Source organism: Oncorhynchus nerka, linkage group LG11, assembly GCF_034236695.1.
Source record: "Oncorhynchus nerka isolate Pitt River linkage group LG11, Oner_Uvic_2.0, whole genome shotgun sequence".
In the NCBI taxonomy this organism is placed as follows: domain Eukaryota; kingdom Metazoa; phylum Chordata; class Actinopteri; order Salmoniformes; family Salmonidae; genus Oncorhynchus; species Oncorhynchus nerka.
In genome coordinates, this window is record NC_088406.1 from 3,153,804 (window position 1) to 3,180,453 (window position 26,650).

The window sequence follows — 26,650 nt, forward strand, 5'->3', positions numbered from 1 at the left end:
ACCTTAACCCTAAACCCCCTAAACTAACAAAATGTCCCCAATTGGTAAATGTTTTGTTGGTTTACTATTCTAGTGGGGACTTCCAGTCTTTAAGTCTAGTTAAACATGTCCACCTGCACACCGAGGGAGGGTGTGCAGGTGGACGTGTTGGTGTGGCAGTCTGCTGCTCTGTGTGTGTTCACTGTCTGTCTGTCTGTCTGTCTGTCTGTCTGTCTGTCTGTCTGTCTGTCTGTCTGTCTGTCTGTCTGTCTGTCTGTCTGTCTGTCTGTCTGTCTGTCTGTGTGTGTGTGTGTGTGTGTGTGTGTGTACCTGAGAGATGTCCATGACAGCATCACAGCTGAGAGGTCGTGCAGAGGTCAGGTCGTTGAACCCCAGCAGGGTAGAGATGATCCCGTTCTGGTCAATTCGTCTGATCATAGTCCCGTCCACAAAGAACAGCACTCCGTACTTATCCACTGTGATACCTGGTGGAGAGATGAGGGTGGGGGATGGAGGGGGAGGGAGGGAGGGGGGGAGGGGGTGGAGGGAAGGAGGGAGGGGGGAGGGAGGGATGGATGGAGGGGGGGAGGGAGGGGGAGGGAGGGGGAGGGAAGGATAGGGGATGGAGGGGGTGGAGGGAAGGAGGGAGGGGGAGGGAGGGATGGAGGGGGAGGGAGGGAGGGAGGGAGGGGGGGAGGGGGGAGGGGGAGGGGGGGTGGAGGGAAGGAGGGAGGGGGGAGGGGGGGAGGGAAGGATAGGGGATGGAGGGATGGGGTGGAGGGAGGAATGGAGTGATGGAGATATGGAGGGAGGGATGGAGGGATGGAGGGAGGGAAGGAGGGAGGGGGAGGGAGGGGATGGATGGAGGGGGAGGGAGGGGGAGGGGAGGGAGGATGGGGGGGAGGGGGGTGGAGGGAAGGATGGGGATGGAGGGATGGGGTGGAGGAGGAGGAATGGAGTGATGGAGATATGGAGGGAGGGATGGAGGGGATGGAGGGAGGGAAGGGGATGGAGGGATGGGGGGAGGGAGGAATGGGATGGATGGAGGGAGGGATGGAGGGGATGGAGGGAGGGAGGAGGAGGGGAGGGATGGATGGAGGGGGAGGAGGGGGGGGGGGGAGGGAGGAGGGGGAAGGATAGGGGATGGAGGGATGGGGTGGAGGGAGGAATGGAGGGATGGAGATATGGAGGGAGGGATGGAGGGATGGAGGTATGAGGGATGGAGGTATGGAGGAATGAGGGATGGAGGTATGAGGGATGGAGGGATGAGGGATGGAGGGATGGAGGGGGGGGAGGGGGATAGGGGATGGAGGGATGGGGTGGAGGGAGGAATGGAGGGATGGAGATATGGAGGGAGGGATGGGGGGATGGAGGGAGGGATGGAGGGGTGGAGGGAGGGAGGGATGGAGGTATGAAGGGATGGAGGTATGAGGGATGGAGGTATGAGGGATGGAGGTATGGAGGAATGAAGGATGGAGGTATGAGGGATGGAGGTATGAGGGATGGAGGGATGAGGGATGGAGGTATGGAGGTATGGAGGGATGGAGGGATGGAGGTATGAGGGATGGAGGGATGGAGGTATGAGGTATGAGGGATGGAGGTATGAGGTTTGAGGGATGGAGGGATGAGGAATAGAGGTATGAGGGATGGAGGTATGGAGAGACGGAGGTATGGAGGTATGAGGGATGGAGGTATGAGGTATGAGGGATGGAGGTATGAGGTTTGAGGGATGGAGGGATGAGGGATAGAGGTATGAGGGATGGAGGTTTTGAGGTATGAGGGATGGAGGTATGGAGAGATGGAGGGATGGAGGTATGAGGTATGAGGGATAGAGGTATGAGGTTTGAGGGATGGAGGGATGGAGGTATGTGGGGTTGGAGGTATGAGGTATGAGTGATGGAGGTATGAGGGATGGAGGTATGGAGGAATGGAGGGATGAGGGATGGAGGTATACGGGATGAGGGATGGAGCGATGAGGGATGGAGGGATGGAGGGATGAGGGATGGAGGGATGAGGGATGAGGGATGGCGGGATGGAGGTATGGAGGGATGAGGTATGGAGGGATGGAGGGATGAGGGATGGAGGCATGGAGGGATGAGGGATGGAGGGGGGAGGAGGGGGGGAGGGAAGGAGGGAAAAATAAGGGATGGAGGGATGGGTGGAGGGAGGAATGGAGGGAGGTAGATATGGAGGGAGGGATGGAGGGATGGAGGGAGGGATGGAGGGGTGGAGGGAGGGAGGGATGGAGGTATGAAGGGATGGAGGTATGAGGGATGGAGGTATGAGGGATGGAGGTATGGATGAATGAGGGATGGAGGGATGAGGGATGGAGGTATGAGGGATGGAGGGATGAGGGATGGAGGGATGGAGGTATGGAGGGATGAGGGATGGAGGTATGAAGTGTGAGGTATGGAGGTATGGAGGTATGGAGGGATGGAGGTATGAGGTATGAGGGATGGAGGTATGGAGAGATGGAGGTATGGAGGTATGAGGGATGGAGGGATGGAGGTATGAGGGATGGAGGTATGAGGTTTGAGGGATGGAGGGATGAGGGATAGAGGTATGAGGGATGGAGGTTTTGAGGTATGAGGGATGGAGGTATGGAGAGATGGAGGGATGGAGGTATGAGGTATGAGGGATGGAGGTATGAGGTTTGAGGGATGGAGGGATGGAGGTATGGAGGGATGGAGGTATGAGGTATGAGTGATGGAGGTATGAGGGATGGAGGAATGGAGGGATGAGGGATGGAGGTATACGGGATGAGGGATGGAGGGATGAGGGATGGAGTGATGAGGGATGGAGGGATGGAGGGATGAGGTATGTAGGGATGGAGGGATGAGGGATGGAGGCATGGAGGGATGAGGGATGGAGGGATGGAGGGATGAGGTATGGAGGGATGAGGGATGGAGGCATGGAGGGATGAGGGATGGAGGGATGAGGGATGGAGGGATGAGGGATGGAGAGATGAGGGAAGGAGGGATGAGGGATGAGGGATGGAGGGATGAGGGATGAGGTATGGAGGGATGAGGGATGGAGGCATGGAGGGATGAGGGATGGAGGGATGAGGTATGGAGGGATGGATGTATGAGGGATGGAGGGATGGGGCATCGTCAGCTCTAAGTGCATCTCGACCGGTAGTATAACACAATACATCAATATACTAACACAATACATCAATATACTAACACAATACATCAATATACTAAGACAATACATCAATATACTAACACAATACATCAATATACTAACACAATACATCAATATACTAAGACAATACATCAATATACTAAGACAATACATCAATATACTAACACAATACATCAATATACTAACACAATACATCAATATACTAACACAATACATCAATATACTAACACAATACATCAATATACTAACACAATACATCAATATACTAACACAATATACATCAATATACTAACACAATACATCAATATACTAACACAATACATCAATATACTAAGACAATACATCAATATACTAACACAATATACATCAATATACTAACACAATACATCAATATACTTGGTCAGACTGCTAAAGGTCAGACTGTATTAGCTGCTATAGGTCAGACTGTATTAGCTGCTATAGGTCAGACTGCTATAGGTCAGACTGTATTGGCTGCTATAGGTCAGACTGTATTAGCTGCTATAGGTCAGACTGTATTAGCTGCTATAGGTCAGACTGTATTGGCTGCTATAGGTCAGACTGTATTAGCTGCTATAGGTCAGACTGCTATAGGTCAGACTGTATTAGCTGCTATAGGTCAGACTGCTATAGGTCAGACTGTATTAGCTGCTATAGGTCAGACTGCTATAGGTCAGACTGTATTAGCTGCTATAGGTCAGACTGTATTAGCTGCTATAGGTCAGACTGCTATAGGTCAGACTGCTATAGGTCAGACTGTATTAGCTGCTATAGGTCAGACTGCTATAGGTCAGACTGTATTAGCTGCTATAGGTCAGACTGTATTGACTGCTATAGGTCAGACTGCTATAGGTCAGACTGTATTAGCTGCTATAGGTCAGGCTGCTATAGGTCAGACTGTATTGGCTGCTATAGGTCAGACTGCTATAGGTCAGACTGTATTGGCTGCTATAGGTCAGACTGTATTAGCTGCTATAGGTCAGACTGTATTAGCTGCTATAGGTCAGACTGTATTGGCTGCTATAGGTCAGACTGCTATAGGTCAGACTGTATTGGCTGCTATAGGTCAGACTGTATTAGCTGCTATAGGTCAGACTGTATTGGCTGCTATAGGTCAGACTGTATTAGCTGCTATAGGTCAGACTGTATTAGCTGCTATAGGTCAGACTGTATTGGCTGCTATAGGTCAGACTGCTATAGGTCAGACTGTATTGGCTGCTATAGGTCAGACTGTATTAGCTGCTATAGGTCAGACTGCTATAGGTCAGACTGTATTAGCTGCTATAGGTCAGACTGTATTGGCTGCTATAGGTCAGACTGTATTGGCTGCTATAGGTCAGACTGTATTGGCTGCTATAGGTCAGACTGTATTGGCTGCTATAGGTCAGACTGTATTGGCTGCTATAGGTCAGACTGTATTGGCTGCTATAGGTCAGACTGTATTGGCTGCTATAGGTCAGACTGTATTGGCTGCTATAGGTCAGACTGTATTGGCTGCTATAGGTCAGACTGTATTGGCTGCTATAGGTCAGACTGTATTGGCTGCTATAGGTCAGACTGTATTGGCTGCTATAGGTCAGACTGTATTCAGCTGCTATAGGTCAGACTGCTTGGCTGCTATAGGTCAGACTGTATTGGCTGCTATAGGTCAGACTGTATTAGCTGCTATAGGTCAGACTGTATTGGCTGCTATAGGTCAGACTGTATTGGCTGCTATAGGTCAGACTGTATTGGCTGCTATAGGTCAGACTGCTATAGGTCAGACTGTATTGGCTGCTATAGGTCAGACTGTATTAGCTGCTATAGGTCAGACTGTATTGGCTGCTATAGGTCAGACTGTATTGGCTGCTATAGGTCAGACTGCTATAGGTCAGACTGCTATAGGTCAGACTGCTATAGGTCAGACTGTATTGGCTGCTATAGGTCAGACTGTATTAGCTGCTATAGGTCAGACTGCTATAGGTCAGACTGCTATAGGTCAGACTGCTATAGGTCAGACTGCTATAGGTCAGACTGTATTAGCTGCTATAGGTCAGACTGCTATAGGTCAGACTGCTATAGGTCAGACTGTATTAGCTGCTATAGGTCAGACTGCTATAGGTCAGACTGTATTAGCTGCTATAGGTCAGACTGTATTGGCTGCTATAGGTCAGACTGTATTAGCTGCTATAGGTCAGACTGTATTGGCTGCTATAGGTCAGACTGTATTAGCTGCTATAGGTCAGACTGTATTGGCTGCTATAGGTCAGACTGTATTAGCTGCTATAGGTCAGACTGTATTGGCTGCTATAGGTCAGACTGTATTAGCTGCTATAGGTCAGACTGTATTGGCTGCTATAGGTCAGACTGTATTGGCTGCTATAGGTCAGACTGCTATTGGCTGCTATAGGTCAGACTGTATTGGCTGCTATAGGTCAGACTGTATTGGCTGCTATAGGTCAGACTGTATTGGCTGCTATAGGTCAGACTGTATTAGCTGCTATAGGTCAGACTGTATTGGCTGCTAGGTCAGACTGTATTAGTCAGACTGCTATAGGTCAGACTGCTATAGGTCAGACTGACTGCTATAGGTCAGACTGTATTAGCTGCTATAGGTCAGACTGTATTAGCTGCTATAGGTCAGACTGCTATAGGTCAGACTGTATTGGCTGCTATAGGTCAGACTGTATTGGCTGCTATAGGTCAGACTGCTATAGGTCAGACTGTATTGGCTGCTATAGGTCAGACTGCTATAGGTCAGACTGTATTAGCTGCTATAGGTCAGACTGTATTAGCTGCTATAGGTCAGACTGCTATAGGTCAGACTGCTATAGGTCAGACTGCTATAGGTCAGACTGCTATAGGTCAGACTGTATTAGCTGCTATAGGTCAGACTGTATTAGCTGCTATAGGTCAGACTGCTATAGGTCAGACTGTATTAGCTGCTATAGGTCAGACTGTATTAGCTGCTATAGGTCAGACTGCTATAGGTCAGACTGTATTGGCTGCTATAGGTCAGACTGTATTGGCTGCTATAGGTCAGACTGCTATAGGTCAGACTGTATTGGCTGCTATAGGTCAGACTGTATTAGCTGCTATAGGTCAGACTGTATTGGCTGCTATAGGTCAGACTGTATTAGCTGCTATAGGTCAGACTGCTATAGGTCAGACTGTATTGGCTGCTATAGGTCAGACTGTATTAGCTGCTATAGGTCAGACTGTATTGGCTGCTATAGGTCAGACTGTATTGGCTGCTATAGGTCAGACTGTATTGGCTGCTATAGGTCAGACTGTATTAGCTGCTATAGGTCAGACTGTATTGGCTGCTATAGGTCAGACTGTATTGGCTGCTATAGGTCAGACTGTATTGGCTGCTATAGGTCAGACTGCTATAGGTCAGACTGTATTATCTGCTATAGGTCAGACTGTATTAGCTGCTATAGGTCAGACTGTATTGGCTGCTATAGGTCAGACTGTATTAGCTGCTATAGGTCAGACTGTATTAGCTGCTATAGGTCAGACTGTATTGGCTGCTATAGGTCAGACTGTATTAGCTGCTATAGGTCAGACTGCTATAGGTCAGACTGTATTAGCTGCTATAGGTCAGACTGTATTGGCTGCTATAGGTCAGACTGTATTGGCTGCTATAGGTCAGACTGTATTAGCTGCTATAGGTCAGACTGCTATAGGTCAGACTGTATTAGCTGCTATAGGTCAGACTGTATTGGCTGCTATAGGTCAGACTGTATTGGCTGCTATAGGTCAGACTGTATTGGCTGCTATAGGTCAGACTGTATTGGCTGCTATAGGTCAGACTGCTATAGGTCAGACTGTATTAGCTGCTATAGGTCAGACTGTATTGGCTGCTATAGGTCAGACTGTATTGGCTGCTATAGGTCAGACTGTATTAGCTGCTATAGGTCAGACTGTATTAGCTGCTATAGGTCAGACTGCTATTGGTCAGACTGTATTAGCTGCTATAGGTCAGGCTGCTATAGGTCAGACTGTATTAGCTGCTATAGGTCAGACTGTATTGGCTGCTATAGGTCAGACTGTATTAGCTGCTATAGGTCAGACTGTATTGGCTGCTATAGGTCAGACTGCTATAGGTCAGACTGTATTGGCTGCTATAGGTCAGACTGCTATTGGTGCTGTATTCAGCTGCTATAGGTCAGACTGTATTAGCTGCTATAGGTCAGACTGTATTAGCTGCTATAGGTCAGACTGTATTAGCTGCTATAGGTCAGACTGTATTAGCTGCTATAGGTCAGACTGTATTGGCTGCTATAGGTCAGACTGTATTAGCTGCTATAGGTCAGACTGTATTGGCTGCTATAGGTCAGACTGTATTGCTGCTATAGGTCAGACTGTATTGGCTGCTATAGGTCAGACTGCTATAGGTCAGACTGTATTGGCTGCTATAGGTCAGACTGTATTGGCTGCTATAGGTCAGACTGCTATAGGTCAGACTGTATTGGCTGCTATAGGTCAGACTGTATTGGCTGCTATAGGTCAGACTGTATTGGCTGCTATAGGTCAGACTGTATTAGCTGCTATAGGTCAGACTGCTATAGGTCAGACTGCTATAGGTCAGACTGTATTGGCTGCTATAGGTCAGACTGCTATAGGTCAGACTGTATTAGCTGCTATAGGTCAGACTGCTATAGGTCAGACTGCTATAGGTCAGACTGTATTAGCTGCTATAGGTCAGACTGTATTGGCTGCTATAGGTCAGACTGTATTGGCTGCTATAGGTCAGACTGTATTGGCTGCTATAGGTCAGACTGCTATAGGTCAGACTGTATTAGCTGCTATAGGTCAGACTGTATTAGCTGCTATAGGTCAGACTGTATTAGCTGCTATAGGTCAGACTGTATTAGCTGCTATAGGTCAGACTGCTATAGGTCAGACTGTATTAGCTGCTATAGGTCAGACTGCTATAGGTCAGACTGTATTAGCTGCTATAGGTCAGACTGCTATAGGTCAGACTGTATTGGCTGCTATAGGTCAGACTGCTATAGGTCAGACTGTATTAGCTGCTATAGGTCAGACTGTATTGGCTGCTATAGGTCAGACTGCTATAGGTCAGACTGTATTAGCTGCTATAGGTCAGGCTGCTATAGGTCAGACTGTATTAGCTGCTATAGGTCAGACTGTATTGGCTGCTATAGGTCAGACTGTATTGGCTGCTATAGGTCAGACTGTATTGGCTGCTATAGGTCAGACTGTATTGGCTGCTATAGGTCAGACTGTATTAGCTGCTATAGGTCAGACTGTATTGGCTGCTATAGGTCAGACTGTATTAGCTGCTATAGGTCAGACTGCTATAGGTCAGGCTGTATTGGCTGCTATAGGTCAGACTGTATTGGCTGCTATAGGTCAGACTGCTATAGGTCAGACTGTATTGGCTGCTATAGGTCAGACTGCTATAGGTCAGACTGCTATAGGTCAGGCTGTATTGGCTGCTATAGGTCAGACTGTATTAGCTGCTATAGGTCAGACTGTATTAGCTGCTATAGGTCAGACTGTATTAGCTGCTATAGGTCAGACTGTATTGGCTGCTATAGGTCAGACTGTATTAGCTGCTATAGGTCAGACTGTATTAGCTGCTATAGGTCAGACTGTATTAGCTGCTATAGGTCAGACTGTATTAGCTGCTATAGGTCAGACTGTATTAGCTGCTATAGGTCAGACTGTATTAGCTGCTATAGGTCAGACTGTATTAGCTGCTATAGGTCAGACTGTATTAGCTGCTATAGGTCAGACTGTATTAGCTGCTATAGGTCAGACTGTATTGGCTGCTATAGGTCAGACTGTATTGGTCAGCTGCTATAGGTCTGACTGTAGGTCAGGCTGCTATAGGTCAGACTGTATTAGCTGCTATAGGTCAGACTGTATTAGCTGCTATAGGTCAGACTGCTATAGGTCAGACTGTATTGGCTGCTATAGGTCAGACTGTATTAGCTGCTATAGGTCAGGCTGCTATAGGTCAGACTGTATTAGCTGCTATAGGTCAGGCTGTATTAGCTGCTATAGGTCAGACTGTATTGGCTGCTATAGGTCAGACTGCTATAGGTCAGACTGTATTGGCTGCTATAGGTCAGACTGTATTAGCTGCTATAGGTCAGACTGTATTGGCTGCTATAGGTCAGACTGCTATAGGTCAGACTGCTATAGGTCAGACTGCTATAGGTCAGACTGCTATAGGTCAGACTGTATTGGCTGCTATAGGTCAGACTGTATTAGCTGCTATAGGTCAGACTGCTATTGGTCAGACTGTATTGGCTGCTATAGGTCAGACTGCTATAGGTCAGACTGTATTGGCTGCTATAGGTCAGACTGCTATAGGTCAGACTGTATTAGCTGCTATAGGTCAGACTGTATTAGCTGCTATAGGTCAGACTGTATTAGCTGCTATAGGTCAGACTGTATTAGCTCAGACTGTCAGACTGCTATAGGTCAGACTGTACTGCTATAGGTCAGACTGTATTAGCTGCTATAGGTCAGACTGCTATAGGTCAGACTGTATTAGCTGCTATAGGTCAGACTGTATTGGCTGCTATAGGTCAGACTGTATTAGCTGCTATAGGTCAGACTGTATTAGCTGCTATAGGTCAGACTGCTATAGGTCAGACTGTATTAGCTGCTATAGGTCAGACTGTATTGGCTGCTATAGGTCAGACTGTATTGGCTGCTATAGGTCAGACTGTATTGGCTGCTATAGGTCAGACTGCTATAGGTCAGACTGTATTGGCTGCTATAGGTCAGACTGTATTGGCTGCTATAGGTCAGACTGTATTAGCTGCTATAGGTCAGACTGCTATAGGTCAGACTGTATTAGCTGCTATAGGTCAGACTGTATTAGCTGCTATAGGTCAGACTGTATTAGCTGCTATAGGTCAGACTGCTATAGGTCAGACTGTATTGGCTGCTATAGGTCAGACTGCTATAGGTCAGACTGTATTGGCTGCTATAGGTCAGACTGTATTAGCTGCTATAGGTCAGACTGTATTGGCTGCTATAGGTCAGACTGTATTAGCTGCTATAGGTCAGACTGCTATAGGTCAGACTGTATTAGCTGCTATAGGTCAGACTGCTATAGGTCAGACTGCTATAGGTCAGACTGCTATAGGTCAGACTGCTATAGGTCAGACTGCTATAGGTCAGACTGCTATAGGTCAGACTGTATTAGCTGCTATAGGTCAGACTGTATTAGCTGCTATAGGTCAGACTGTATTAGCTGCTATAGGTCAGACTGTATTAGCTGCTATAGGTCAGACTGTATTAGCTGCTATAGGTCAGACTGTATTGGCTGCTATAGGTCAGACTGTATTAGCTGCTATAGGTCAGACTGTATTAGCTGCTATAGGTCAGACTGCTATAGGTCAGACTGTATTGGCTGCTATAGGTCAGACTGCTATAGGTCAGACTGCTATAGGTCAGACTGTATTGGCTGCTATAGGTCAGACTGTATTAGCTGCTATAGGTCAGACTGTATTGGCTGCTATAGGTCAGACTGCTATAGGTCAGACTGCTATAGGTCAGACTGTATTGGCTGCTATAGGTCAGACTGTATTGGCTGCTATAGGTCAGACTGTATTAGCTGCTATAGGTCAGACTGTATTAGCTGCTATAGGTCAGACTGTATTAGCTGCTATAGGTCAGACTGTATTAGCTGCTATAGGTCAGACTGTATTAGCTGCTATAGGTCAGACTGTATTAGCTGCTATAGGTCAGACTGCTATAGGTCAGACTGTATTAGCTGCTATAGGTCAGACTGTATTAGCTGCTATAGGTCAGACTGTATTAGCTGCTATAGGTCAGACTGTATTGGCTGCTATAGGTCAGACTGTATTGGCTGCTATAGGTCAGACTGTATTGGCTGCTATAGGTCAGACTGTATTGGCTGCTATAGGTCAGACTGTATTGGCTGCTATAGGTCAGACTGTATTGGCTGCTATAGGTCAGACTGTATTGGCTGCTATAGGTCAGACTGTATTAGCTGCTATAGGTCAGACTGTATTAGCTGCTATAGGTCAGACTGTATTGCTGCTATAGGTCAGACTGCTATAGGTCAGACTGTATTAGCTGCTATAGGTCAGACTGTATTAGCTGCTATAGGTCAGACTGTATTAGCTGCTATAGGTCAGACTGTATTGGCTGCTATAGGTCAGACTGTATTAGCTGCTATAGGTCAGACTGCTATAGGTCAGACTGTATTAGCTGCTATAGGTCAGACTGTATTGGCTGCTATAGGTCAGACTGTATTGGCTGCTATAGGTCAGACTGCTATAGGTCAGACTGTATTAGCTGCTATAGGTCAGACTGTATTGGCTGCTATAGGTCAGACTGTATTGGCTGCTATAGGTCAGACTGTATTAGCTGCTATAGGTCAGACTGTATTGGCTGCTATAGGTCAGACTGTATTGGCTGCTATAGGTCAGACTGTATTGGCTGCTATAGGTCAGACTGTATTGGCTGCTATAGGTCAGACTGTATTGGCTGCTATAGGTCAGACTGTATTGGCTGCTATAGGTCAGACTGTATTAGCTGCTATAGGTCAGACTGTATTGGCTGCTATAGGTCAGACTGCTATAGGTCAGACTGTATTAGCTGCTATAGGTCAGACTGTATTAGGTCAGACTGTATTAGCTGCTATAGGTCAGACTGTATTGGCTGCTATAGGTCAGACTGCTATAGGTCAGACTGTATTAGCTGCTATAGGTCAGACTGCTATAGGTCAGACTGTATTAGCTGCTATAGGTCAGACTGCTATAGGTCAGACTGTATTGGCTGCTATAGGTCAGACTGTATTAGCTGCTATAGGTCAGACTGTATTAGCTGCTATAGGTCAGACTGTATTAGCTGTATTCAGACTGCTATAGGTCAGACTGTATTGGCTGCTATAGGTCAGACTGTATTAGCTGCTAGGTCAGACTGACTGCTATAGGTCAGACTGTATTGGCTGCTATAGGTCAGACTGTATTGGCTGCTATAGGTCAGACTGTATTGGCTGCTATAGGTCAGACTGCTATAGGTCAGACTGTATTGGCTGCTATAGGTCAGACTGTATTAGCTGCTATAGGTCAGACTGTATTAGCTGCTATAGGTCAGACTGCTGCTATAGGTCAGACTGTATTGGCTGCTATAGGTCAGACTGCTATAGGTCAGACTGTATTGGCTGCTATAGGTCAGACTGCTATAGGTCAGACTGCTATAGGTCAGACTGTATTAGCTGCTATAGGTCAGACTGTATTAGCTGCTATAGGTCAGACTGCTATAGGTCAGACTGTATTGGCTGCTATAGGTCAGACTGCTATAGGTCAGACTGTATTAGCTGCTATAGGTCAGACTGCTATAGGTCAGACTGCTATAGGTCAGACTGTATTAGCTGCTATAGGTCAGACTGTATTAGCTGCTATAGGTCAGACTGCTATAGGTCAGGCTGCTATAGGTCAGACTGCTATAGGTCAGACTGTATTGGCTGCTATAGGTCAGACTATATTGGCTGCTATAGGTCAGACTGTATTAGCTGCTATAAACAGACATGGAGGTCCTGGTAAATTTTAATACTCTGTTCACAGTTGTTCCCTGTTTAAAGGTTTTCTGGGCAGCAGGCTTGTTTCAGGGTTATTTGTGAATGTGATGAATCACTGTGTGTGTGGGGGGAGGGGGCTCTCAGGATTACAAACACACACAAACACACACACACACAAATACACACAAACACACACACAAAAACACACACACAAACACACAAATATACACACACAAACACAAACACACAAACAAACACATAAACAATCACACACACACACACACACACACACACACACACACACACACCACACACACAATCACACAGTCACACACACACACAAACAAGTGCACACACAAACAAACACACACACACACACAAACACACACACAAACAAACACACAAATACACACACGCACATACACAATCACACACAAACACACACACACAAACGAACACACAAACACACACACACAAACACACAAATACACACACAAACAAACACACAAATACACACACACACATATACAATCACACACAAACACACACACACACACACACACACACAACAAACGAACACACAAACACACACACACAAATACACACACACACAATCACACAAACACACACACACAAACACACAAATACACACACACACAAACACACAAATATACACACACAACCACACACAAACACACAAATACACACATACACAATCACACACACACACACAATCCCATACTCCTCAGCGCTTCCTGGTTCTCCACTAGTTTACAAGGTTCAAAGAGGGCTGTGTGTTTTGTAGGCCTGAGAGAGAACATTTTATCCAATATAATCCAATGTGTCAAACATGAAGTGTATTGATCTGCTCTTTTCCAGTTACAGTATGTTCCCAGTCAGCTACCCCTCTAACCCATCAGTAACCTTACACTAAAGCCATGTTCCCAGTCAGCTACCCCTCTAACCAGTCAGTAACCTTATACTAAAGCCATGTTCCCAGTCAGCTACCCCTCTAACCCATCAGTAACCCTGAACTAGCAGTAACCTTACACTAAAGCCATGTTCCCAGTCAGCTACCCCTCTAACCAGTCAGTAACCGTGAACTAGCAGTAACCTTACACTAAAGCTATGTTCCCAGTCAGCTACCCCTCTAACCCATCAGTAACCCTGAACACTAAAGCTATGTTCCCAGTCAGCTACCCCTCTAACCAGTCAGTAACCCTGAACTAGCAGTAACCTTACACTAAAGCCATGTTCCCATTCAGCTACCCCTCTAACCAGTCAGTAACCCTGAACTAGCAATAACCTTACACGGAAGTCTACCCAACCAGATTAGTAGTGTCAGAGCGTAAGGGAAACAGCCACATGATATGATCTTTCAACAGTCCTTTTTTTTCGTGTTCCAATATACGCACCTCCCAAAATGAACCTGTTATGTTAGGTACAACCTGAAATGTTATGTCCATACCTCGTGGGTTGGTGAGTGTGGCCTCCACAGCCTTGCCCCCATCTCCACATCGTGTCTCGTCGTAGGGCAGACACTGGTCTCCAGTCCCAGCTACCAGCTCCAGGTTCTTGGCTACATCTTTTATGGCGCTCAGAGACTTCACCTTGAACACCTTCCTAGTGCTGGTGTCTGACAGGTAAACAGCCCCAGACACAGGACTACTGGCCAGGTAGTACTTATGGGCCGGGCTGTTACTGGAGAGAGGAGACAGAAAAGAGAAGAGCATCAGGCAATCTGGGAGGGATACAATGCCTTTACTATAACTACTACCTAATGCCTTTACTATAACTACTACCTAATGCCTTTACTATAACTACTACCTAATGCCTTTACTATAACTACTACCTAATGCCTTTACTATAACTACTACCTAATGCCTTTACTATAACTACTACCTAATGCCTTTACTATAACTACTACCTAATGCCTTTACTATAACTACTACCTAATGCCTTTACTATAACTACTACCTAATGCCTTTACTATAACTACTACCTAATGCCTTTACTATAACTACTACCTAATGCCTTTACTATAACTACTACCTAATGCCTTTACTATAACTACTACCTAATGCCTTTACTATAACTACTACCTAATGCCTTTACTATAACTACTACCTAATGCCTTTACTATAACTACTACCTAATGCCTTTACTATAACTACTACCTAATGCCTTTACTATAACTACTACCTAATGCCTTTACTATAACTACTACCTTTACTATAACTACTACCTAATGCCTTTACTATAACTACTACCTAATGCCTTTACTATAACTACTACCCAATGCCTTTACTATAACTACTACCTAATGCCTTTACTATAACTACTACCTAATGCCTTTATAACTATAACTATAACTACTACCTAATGCCTTTACTATAACTACTACCTTTTTACTATAACTACTACCTTTACTATAACTATACCTTTACTATAACTACTACTTTACTATAACTACTACCTTACTATAACTACTACCTTTACTATAACTACTACCTTTACTATAACTACTACCTTTATATAACTACTACCTTTACTATAACTACTACCTTTACTACCTTTATATAACTACTACCTTTACTATAACTACTACCTTTACTATAACTACTACCTTTACTATAACTACTGCCTTTACTATAACTACTACCTTTACTATAACTACTACCTTTACTATAACTACTACCTTTACTATAACTACTACCTTTACTATAACTACTACCTTTACTATAACTACTGCCTTTACTATAACTACTACCTTTACTATAACTACTACCTTTACTATAACTACTACCTTTACTATAACTACTACCTTTACTATAACTACTACCTTTACTATAACTACTACCTTTACTATAACTACTACCTTTACTATAACTACTACCTTTACTATAACTACTACCTAATGCCTTTACTATAACTACTACCTTTACTATAACTACTACCTTTACTATAACTACTACCTAATGCCTTTACTATACCTACTACATTTACTATAACTACTGCCTTTACTATAACTACTACCTTTACTATAACTACTACCTAATGCCTTTACTATAACTACTACCTTTACTATAACTACTACCTTTACTATAACTACTGCCTTTACTATAACTACTACCTTTACTATAACTACTGCCTTTACTATAACTACTACCTTTACTATAACTACTACCTTTACTATAACTACTACCTACTGCCTTTACTACTACTACCTTTACTATAACTACTACCTACTGCCTTTACTATAACTACTACCTTTACTATAACTACTACCTTTACTATAACTACTACCTAATGCCTTTACTATAACTACTACCTAATGCCTTTACTATAACTACTACCTTTACTATAACTACTACCTAATGCCTTTACTATAACTACTACCTAATGCCTTTACTATAACTACTACCTAATGCCTTTACTATAACTACTACCTTTACTATAACTACTACCTAATGCCTTTACTATAACTACTACCTTTACTATAACTACTACCTAATGCCTTTACTATAACTACTACCTAATGCCTTTACTATAACTACTACCTAATGCCTTTACTATAACTACTACCTAATGCCTTTACTATAACTACTACCTAATGCCTTTACTATAACTACTACCTAATGCCTTTACTATAACTACTACCTTTACTATAACTACTACCTTTACTATAACTACTACCTAATGCCTTTACTATAACTACTACCTTTACTATAACTACTACCTAATGCCTTTACTATAATTACTACCTAATGCCTTTACTATAACTACTACCTTTACTATAACTACTACCTTTACTATAACTACTACCTAATGCCTTTACTATAACTACTACTTTTACTATAACTACTACCTAATGCCTTTACTATAACTACTACCTTTACTATAACTACTACCTTTACTATAACTACTACCTAATGCCTTTACTATAACTACTACCTAATGCCTTTACTATAACTACTACCTAATGCCTTTACTATACCTACTACCTAATGCCTTTACTATAACTACTACCTAATGCCTTTACTATAACTACTACCTAATGCCTTTACTATAACTACTACCTAATGCCTTTACTATAACTACTACCTTTACTATAACTACTACCTAATGCCTTTACTATAACTACTACCTTTACTATAACTACTACCTTTACTATAACTACTACCTTTACTATAACTACTACCTAATGCCTTTACTATAACTACTGCCTTTACTATAACTACTACCTTTACTATAACTACTACCTAATGCCTTTACTATAACTACTGCCTTTACTATAACTACTACCTTTACTATAACTACTACCTTTACTATAACTACTACCTAATACCTTTACTATAACTACTGCCTTTACTATAACTACTGCCTTTACTATAACTACTACCTTTAATATAACTACTACCTTTAATATAACTACTACCTAATGCCTTTACTATAACTACTGCCTTTACTATAACTACTACCTTTAATATAACTACTGCCTTTACTATAACTACTACCTTTACTATAACTACTACCTTTACTATAACTACTACCTTTACTATAACTACTACCTTTAATATAACTACTACCTAATGCCTTTACTATAACTACTACCTAATGCCTTCAATATAACTACTACCTTTACTATAACTACTACCTAATGCCTTTACTATAACTACTACCTAATGCCTTTACTATAACTACTACCTTTACTATAACTACTACCTTTACTATAACTACTACCTAATGCCTTTACTATAACTACTACCTTTACTATAACTACTACCTTTAATATAACTACTGCCTTTACTATAACTACTACCTAATGCCTTTACTATAACTACTACCTAATGCCTTTACTATAACTACTACCTAATGCCTTTACTATAACTACTACCTAATGCCTTTACTATAACTACTACCTAATGCCTTTACTATAACTACTACCTAATGCCTTTACTATAACTACTACCTAATATAACTACTTTTTACTATAACTACTACCTTTACTATAACTACTACCTTTACTATAACTACTACCTAATGCCTTTACTATAACTACTACCTTTTACTATAACTACTACCTAATGCCTTTACTATAACTACTACCTAATGCCTTTACTATAACTACTACCTAATGCCTTTACTATAACTACTTTACTATAACTACTACCTTTACTATAACTACTACCTAATGCCTTTACTATAACTACTACCTTTACTATAACTACTACCTAATGCCTTTACTATAACTACTACCTTTACTATAACTACTACCTTTACTATAACTACTACCTAATAACTACCTTTACTATAACTACTACCTAATGCCTTTACTATAACTACTAACTAATGCCTTTACTATACCTACTACCTAATGCCTTTACTATAACTACTACCTAATGCCTTTACTATAACTACTACCTAATATAACCTTTTACTATAACTACTACCTAATGCCTTTACTATAACTACTACCTTTACTATAACTACTACCTAATGCCTTTACTATAACTACTACCTTTACTATAACTACTACCTTTACTATAACTACTACCTTTACTATAACTACTACCTTTACTATAACTACTACCTAATGCCTTTACTATAACTACTACCTTTACTATAACTACTACCTTTACTATAACTACTACCTAATGCCTTTACTATAACTACTACCTTTACTATAACTACTACCTTTACTATAACTACTACCTTTACTATAACTACTACCTAATGCCTTTACTATAACTACTGCCTTTACTATAACTACTGCCTTTACTATAACTACTACCTTTAATATAACTACTACCTTTAATATAACTACTACTTAATGCCTTTACTATAACTACTGCCTTTACTATAACTACTACCTTTAATATAACTACTGCCTTTACTATAACTACTACCTTTACTATAACTACTACCTTTACTATAACTACTACCTTTACTATAACTACTACCTTTAATATAACTACTACCTAATGCCTTTACTATAACTACTACCTAATGCATTCAATATAACTACTACCTTTACTATAACTACTACCTAATGCCTTTACTATAACTACTACCTAATGCCTTTACTATAACTACTACCTTTACTATAACTACTACCTTTACTATAACTACTACCTAATATAACTACTTTACTATAACTACTACCTTTACTATAACTACTACCTTTAATATAACTACTGCCTTTACTATAACTACTACCTAATGCCTTTACTATAACTACTACCTAATGCCTTTACTATAACTACTACCTAATGCCTTTACTATAACTACTACCTTTACTATAACTACTACCTTTACTATAACTACTACCTTTGCTTTACTATAACTACTACCTAATGCCTTTACTATAACTACTACCTTTAATATAACTACTACCTAATGCCTTTACTATAACTACTACCTTGCCTTTAATATAACTACTACCTAATGCCTTTACTATAACTACTACCTTTACTATAACTACCTAATGCCTTTACTATAACCTTTACTATAACTACTAATGCCTTTACTATAACTACTACCTAATGCCTTTACTATAACTACTACCTAATGCCTTTAATATAACTACTACCTTTAATATAACTACTACCTTTTTACTATAACTACTACCTAATGCCTTACTATAACTACTACCTAATGCCTTTACTATAACTACTACCTAATAACTACTACCTTTAACTACTACCTAATGCCTTTACTATAACTACTACCTAAATGCCTTTACTATAACTACTACCTAATGCCTTTACTATAACTACTACCTTCAATATAACTACTACCTAATGCCTTTACTATAACTACTACCTAATGCCTTTACTATAACTACTACCTAATGCCTTTACTACTAACTACTACTACTAATGCCTTTACTATAACTACTACCTAATGCCTTTAATATAACTACTACCTAATGCCTTTACTATAACTACTACCTAATGCCTTTATAACTATAACTATAACTACTACCTAATGCCTTTACTATAACTACTACCTTTAATAACTACTAACCCTTTACTATAACTACTACCTAATGCCTTTACTATAACTACTACCTAATGCCTTTACTATAACTACTACCTAATGCTTTTACTATAACTACTACCTAATGCCTTTACTATAACTACTACCTAATGCCTTCAACTATAACTACTACCTAATGCTTTACTATAACTACTACCTAATGCCTTTAATATAACTACCTAATGCCTTTACTATAACTACTACCTAATGCCTTTACTATAACTACTACCTAATGCCTTTACTATAACTACTACCTAATGCCTACTCAATATAACTACTACCTTTATATAACTACTACCTAATGCCTTTACTATAACTACTACCTAATGCCTTTACTATAACTACTACCTTTACTATAACTACTACCTTTACTATAACTACTACCTAATGCCTTTACTATAACTACTACCTAATGCCTTTACTATAACTACTACCTAATGCCTTTACTATAACTACTACCTAATGCCTTTTTCACTATAACTACTACCTAATGCCTTTAATATAACTACTACCTAATGCCTTTACTATAACTACTACCTAATGCCTTTTACTATAACTACTACCTTTACTATAACTACTACCTTTACTATAACTACTACCTAATGCCTTTACTATAACTACTACCTAATGCCTTTACTATAACTACTACCTAATGCCTTCAATATAACTACTACCTTCAATATAACTACTACCTTTACTATAACTACTACCTAATGCCTTTACTATAACTACTACCTAATGCCTTTACTATAACTACTACCTAATGCCTTTACTATAACTACTACCTAATGCCTTTACTATAACTACTACCTAATGCCTTTACTATAACTACTACCTAATGCCTTTACTATACCTACTACCTAATGCCTTTACTATACCTACTACCTAATGCCTTTACTATACCTACTACCTAATGCCTTTACTATACCTACTACCTAATGCCTTTACTATACCTACTACCTAATGCCTTTACTATAACTACTACCTTTAATATAACTACTACCTTTACTATAACTACTACCTAATGCCTTTACTATAACTACTACCTAATGCCTTTACTATAACTACTACCTAATGCCTTTACTATAACTACTACCTAATGCCTTTACTATAACTACTACCTAATGCCTTCAATATAACTACTACCTTCAATATAACTACTACCTAATGCCTTCAATATAACTACTACCTAATGCCTTTACTATAACTACTACCTAATGCCTTCAATATAACTACTTACTATAACTACTACCTAATGCCTTCAATATAACTACTACCTTCAATATAACTACTACCTTTACTATAACTACTACCTAATGCCTTCAATATAACTACTACCTAATGCCTTCAATATAACTACTACCTTCAATATAACTACTACCTTTACTATAACTACTACCTTTACTATAACTACTACCTTTACTATAACTACTACCTTTACTATAACTACTACCTTTACTATAACTACTACCTAATGCCTTCAATATAACTACTACCTTCAATATAACTACTACCTTTACTATAACTACTACCTTTACTATAACTACTACCTTTACTATAACTACTACCTTTACTATAACTACTACCTTTACTATAACTACTACCTTTAATATAACTACTACCTTTACTATAACTACTACCTTTACTATAACTACTACCTTTACTATAACTACTACCTAATGCCTTTACTATAACTACTACCTAATGCCTTTACTATAACTACTACCTAATGCCTTCAATATAACTACTACCTTCAATATAACTACTACCTTTACTATAACTACTACCTAATGCCTTTACTATAACTACTACCTAATGCCTTTACTATAACTACTACCTAATGCCTTTACTATAACTACTACCTAATGCCTTTACTATAACTACTACCTAATGCCTTTACTATAACTACTACCTAATGCCTTTACTATACCTACTACCTAATGCCTTTACTATACCTACTACCTAATGCCTTTACTATACCTACTACCTAATGCCTTTACTATAACTACTACCTTTAATATAACTACTACCTTTACTATAACTACTACCTAATGCCTTTACTATAACTACTACCTAATGCCTTTACTATAACTACTACCTAATGCCTTTACTATAACTACTACCTAATTTTACTATAACTACTACCTAATGCCTTCAATATAACTACTACCTTCAATATAACTACTACCTAATGCCTTCAATATAACTACTACCTAATGCCTTTAATATAACTACTACCTAATGCCTTCAATATAACTACTTTACTATAACTACTACCTAATGCCTTCTATAACTACTACCTTTAATATAACTACTACCTTTACTATAACTACTACCTTGCCTTCATATAACTACTACCTAATGCCTTCAATATAACTACTACCTTCAATATAACTATAACTTTACTATAACTACTACCTTTACTATAACTACTACCTTTACTATAACTACTACCTTTACTATAACTACTACCTTTACTATAACTACTACCTAATGCCTTCAATATAACTACTACCTTCAATATAACTACTACCTTTACTATAACTACTACCTTTACTATAACTACTACCTTTACTATAACTACTACCTTTACTATAACTACTACCTTTACTATAACTACTACCTTTAATATAACTACTACCTTTACTATAACTACTACCTTTACTATAACTACTACCTTTAATATAACTACTACCTTTACTATAACTACTACCTTTACTATAACTACTACCTTTACTATAACTACTACCTTTACTACAACTACTAGGACTATAACTACTACCTAACAGAACTAGATGAGGTTTACTATAACTACTACCTTTACTATAACTACTACCTAACATAACTACTACCTTAATATAACTACTACCTTTACTATAACTACTAGGAGGTAACTAGATAATATAACTAGACCTTTACTATAACACTACCTTCAATATAACTACTACCTTTACATAACTACTACCTTTACTATAACTACTACCTTTAATATAACTACTACCTTTACAGAACTAGGACTATAACTACTACCTTTAGGATAACTAGACCTTTACTATAACTACTATAACTACTACAGATAACTACTACCTTTACTATAACTACTACCTTAATATAACTACTACCTTTACTATAACTACTACCTTTAATATAACTACTACTCCTTTACTATAACTACTACCTTTACTATAACTACTACCTTTACTATAACTACTACCTTTACTATAACTACTACCTTTACTATAACTATAAATATAACTACTACCTTTACTAGAACTACTACCTTTACTATAACTACTACCTTTACTATAACTACTACCTTTACTATAACTACTACCTTTAATATAACTACTACCTTTAATATAACTACTACCTTTAATATAACTACTACCTTTACTATAACTACTACCTTTAATATAACTACTACCTTTAATATAACTACTACCTTTACTATAACTACTACCTTTACTATAACTACTACCTTTAATATAACTACTACCTTTACTATAACTACTACCTTTACTATAACTACTACCTTTACTATAACTACTACCTTTAATATAACTACTACCTTTACTATAACTACTACCTAATGCCTTTAATATAACTACTACCTTTACTATAACTACTACCTTTACTATAACTACTACCTAATGCCATTAATATAACTACTACCTTTACTATAACTACTACCTTTACTATAACTACTACCTTCAATATAACTACTACCTTTACTATAACTACTACCTTTAATATAACTACTACCTTTACTATAACTACTACCTAATGCCTTTACTATAACTACTACCTTCAATATAACTACTACCTTTACTATAACTACTACCTTTACTATAACTACTACCTTTAATATAACTACTACCTTTACTATAACTACTACCTTTACTATAACTACTACCTTCAATATAACTACTACCTTTACTATAACTACTACCTTTACTATAACTACTACCTTCAATATAACTACTACCTAATGCCTTCAATATAACTACTACCTTTACTATAACTACTACCTTTACTATAACTACTACCTTCAATATAACTACTACCTAATGCCTTCAATATAACTACTACCTTTAATATAACTACTACCTTTACTATAACTACTACCTAATGCCTTTAATATAACTACTACCTTCAATATAACTACTACCTTTAATATAACTACTACCTTTAATATAACTACTACCTTTAATATAACTACTACCTTCAATATAACTACTACCTTTACTATAACTACTACCTAATGCCTTTAATATAACTACTACCTTTAATATAACTACTACCTTCAATATAACTACTACCTTTAATATAACTACTACCTTTAATATAACTACTACCTTTACTATAACTACTACCTAATGCCTTCAATATAACTACTACCTTTACTATAACTACTACCTTCAATATAACTACTACCTAATGCCTTCAATATAACTACTACCTTTACTATAACTACTACCTTTACTATAACTACTACCTTTACTATAACTACTACCTTCAATATAACTACTACCTTTACTATAACTACTACCTTCAATATAACTACTACCTTTACTATAACTACTACCTTTACTATAACTACTACCTTTACTATAACTACTACCTTTAATATAACTACTACCTTTAATATAACTACTACCTTTAAAATAACTACTACCTTTACTATAACTACTACCTTTAATATAACTACTACCTTTACTATAACTACTACCTTTACTATAACTACTACCTTTAATATAACTACTACCTTTAATATAACTACTACCTTTACTATAACTACTACCTTTACTATAACTACTACCTTCAATATAACTACTACCTAATGCCTTTACTATAACTACTACCTTTACTATAACTACTACCTAATGCCTTCAATATAACTACTACCTTTAATATAACTACTACCTTTACTATAACTACTACCTAATGCCTTCAATATAACTACTACCTTCAATATAACTACTACCTTTACTATAACTACTACCTTTAATATAACTACTACCTAATGCCTTCAATATAACTACTACCTTTAATATAACTACTACCTTTACTATAACTACTACCTTTACTATAACTACTACCTTTACTATAACTACTACCTTTAATATAACTACTACCTTTAATATAACTACTACCTTTACTATAACTACTACCTTTAATATAACTACTACCTTCAATATAACTACTACCTAATGCCTTTACTATAACTACTACCTTTACTATAACTACTACCTTTACTATAACTACTACCTTCAATATAACTACTACCTTTAATATAACTACTACCTTTACTATAACTACTACCTAATGCCTTCACTATAACTACTACCTTCAATATAACTACTACCTTTACTATAACTACTACCTTTAATATAACTACTACCTTCAATATAACTACTACCTTTAATATAACTACTACCTTTACTATAACTACTACCTTCAATATAACTACTACCTTTAATATAACTACTACCTTTACTATAACTACTACCTTTAATATAACTACTACCTTCAATATAACTACTACCTTTAATATAACTACTACCTTTACTATAACTACTACCTTCAATATAACTACTACCTTTACTATAACTACTACCTTTACTATAACTACTACCTTCAATATAACTACTACCTAATGCCTTTACTATAACTACTACCTTTACTATAACTACTACCTATCCTATAACTACTACCTTCAATATAACTACTACCTTTACTATAACTACTACCTTTAATATAACTACTACCTTCAATATAACTACTACCTTTACCCCATAACTACCCTACCTTTACTATAACTACTACCTTCAATATAACCCTACCTTAATATAACTACTACCTTTACTATAACTACTACCTTTAATATAACTACTACCTTCAATATAACTACTACCTTTAATATAACTACTACCTTTACTATAACTACTACCTTCAATATAACTACTACCTTTACTATAACTACTACCTTTACTATAACTACTACCTTCAATATAACTACTACCTAATGCCTTTACATAACTACTACCTTTACTATAACCCTACCTTTACTATAACTATACCTTTAATATAACTACTACCTTTACTATAACTACTACCTTTACTATAACTATACCTTTTAATATAACTACTACCTTTACTATAACTACTACCTTTTAATATAACTATACCTTTACTATAACTACTACCTTTACTATAACTACTACCTTTTAATATAACTACTACCTTTAATATAACTACTACCTTCAATATAACTACTACCTTTACTATAACTACTACCTTTACTATAACTACTACCTTTACTATAACTACTACCTTTACTATAACTACTACCTTTACTATAACTACTACCTTTAATATAACTACTACCTTTACTATAACTACTACCTTTACTATAACTACTACCTTTACTATAACTACTACCTTTAATATAACTAATACTACCCCTATAACTACTACCTTTACTATAACTACTACCTTTAATATAACTACTACCTTTACTATAACTACTACCTTTACTATAACTACTACCTTTAATATAACTACTACCTTTAATATAACTACTACCTTTACTATAACTACTACCTTTAATATAACTACTACCTAATGCCTTTACTATAACTACTACCTTTACTATAACTACTACATTTACTATAACTACTACCTTTAATATAACTACTACCTTCAATATAACTACTACCTTTACTATAACTACTACCTTTACTATAACTACTACCTTTACTATAACTACTACCTTTACTATAACTACTACCTTTAATATAACTACTACCTTTACTATAACTTCTACCTAATGCCTTCAATATAACTACTACCTAATGCCTTTAATATAACTACTACCTTTACTATAACTACTACCTTTAATATAACTAGTACCTTTAATATAACTACTACCTAATGCCTTCAATATAA

General features: G+C 38.6%; 1 protein-coding gene across 1 annotated transcript in view; it reads right to left on the bottom strand.

The window, feature by feature from the left end:
- Nucleotides 1-26,650, bottom strand: part of tenm4 (teneurin transmembrane protein 4) — a 377,083-nt gene that overhangs the window by 143,332 nt on the left and 207,101 nt on the right. The window contains exons 15-16 of the mRNA XM_065024153.1: nt 14,130-14,362; nt 310-464 (exon numbers count right to left, since the gene is read on the bottom strand). Coding sequence (XP_064880225.1) covers nt 310-464; nt 14,130-14,362 — 388 coding nt within the window. The remainder of the gene's footprint in view (nt 1-309; nt 465-14,129; nt 14,363-26,650) is intronic.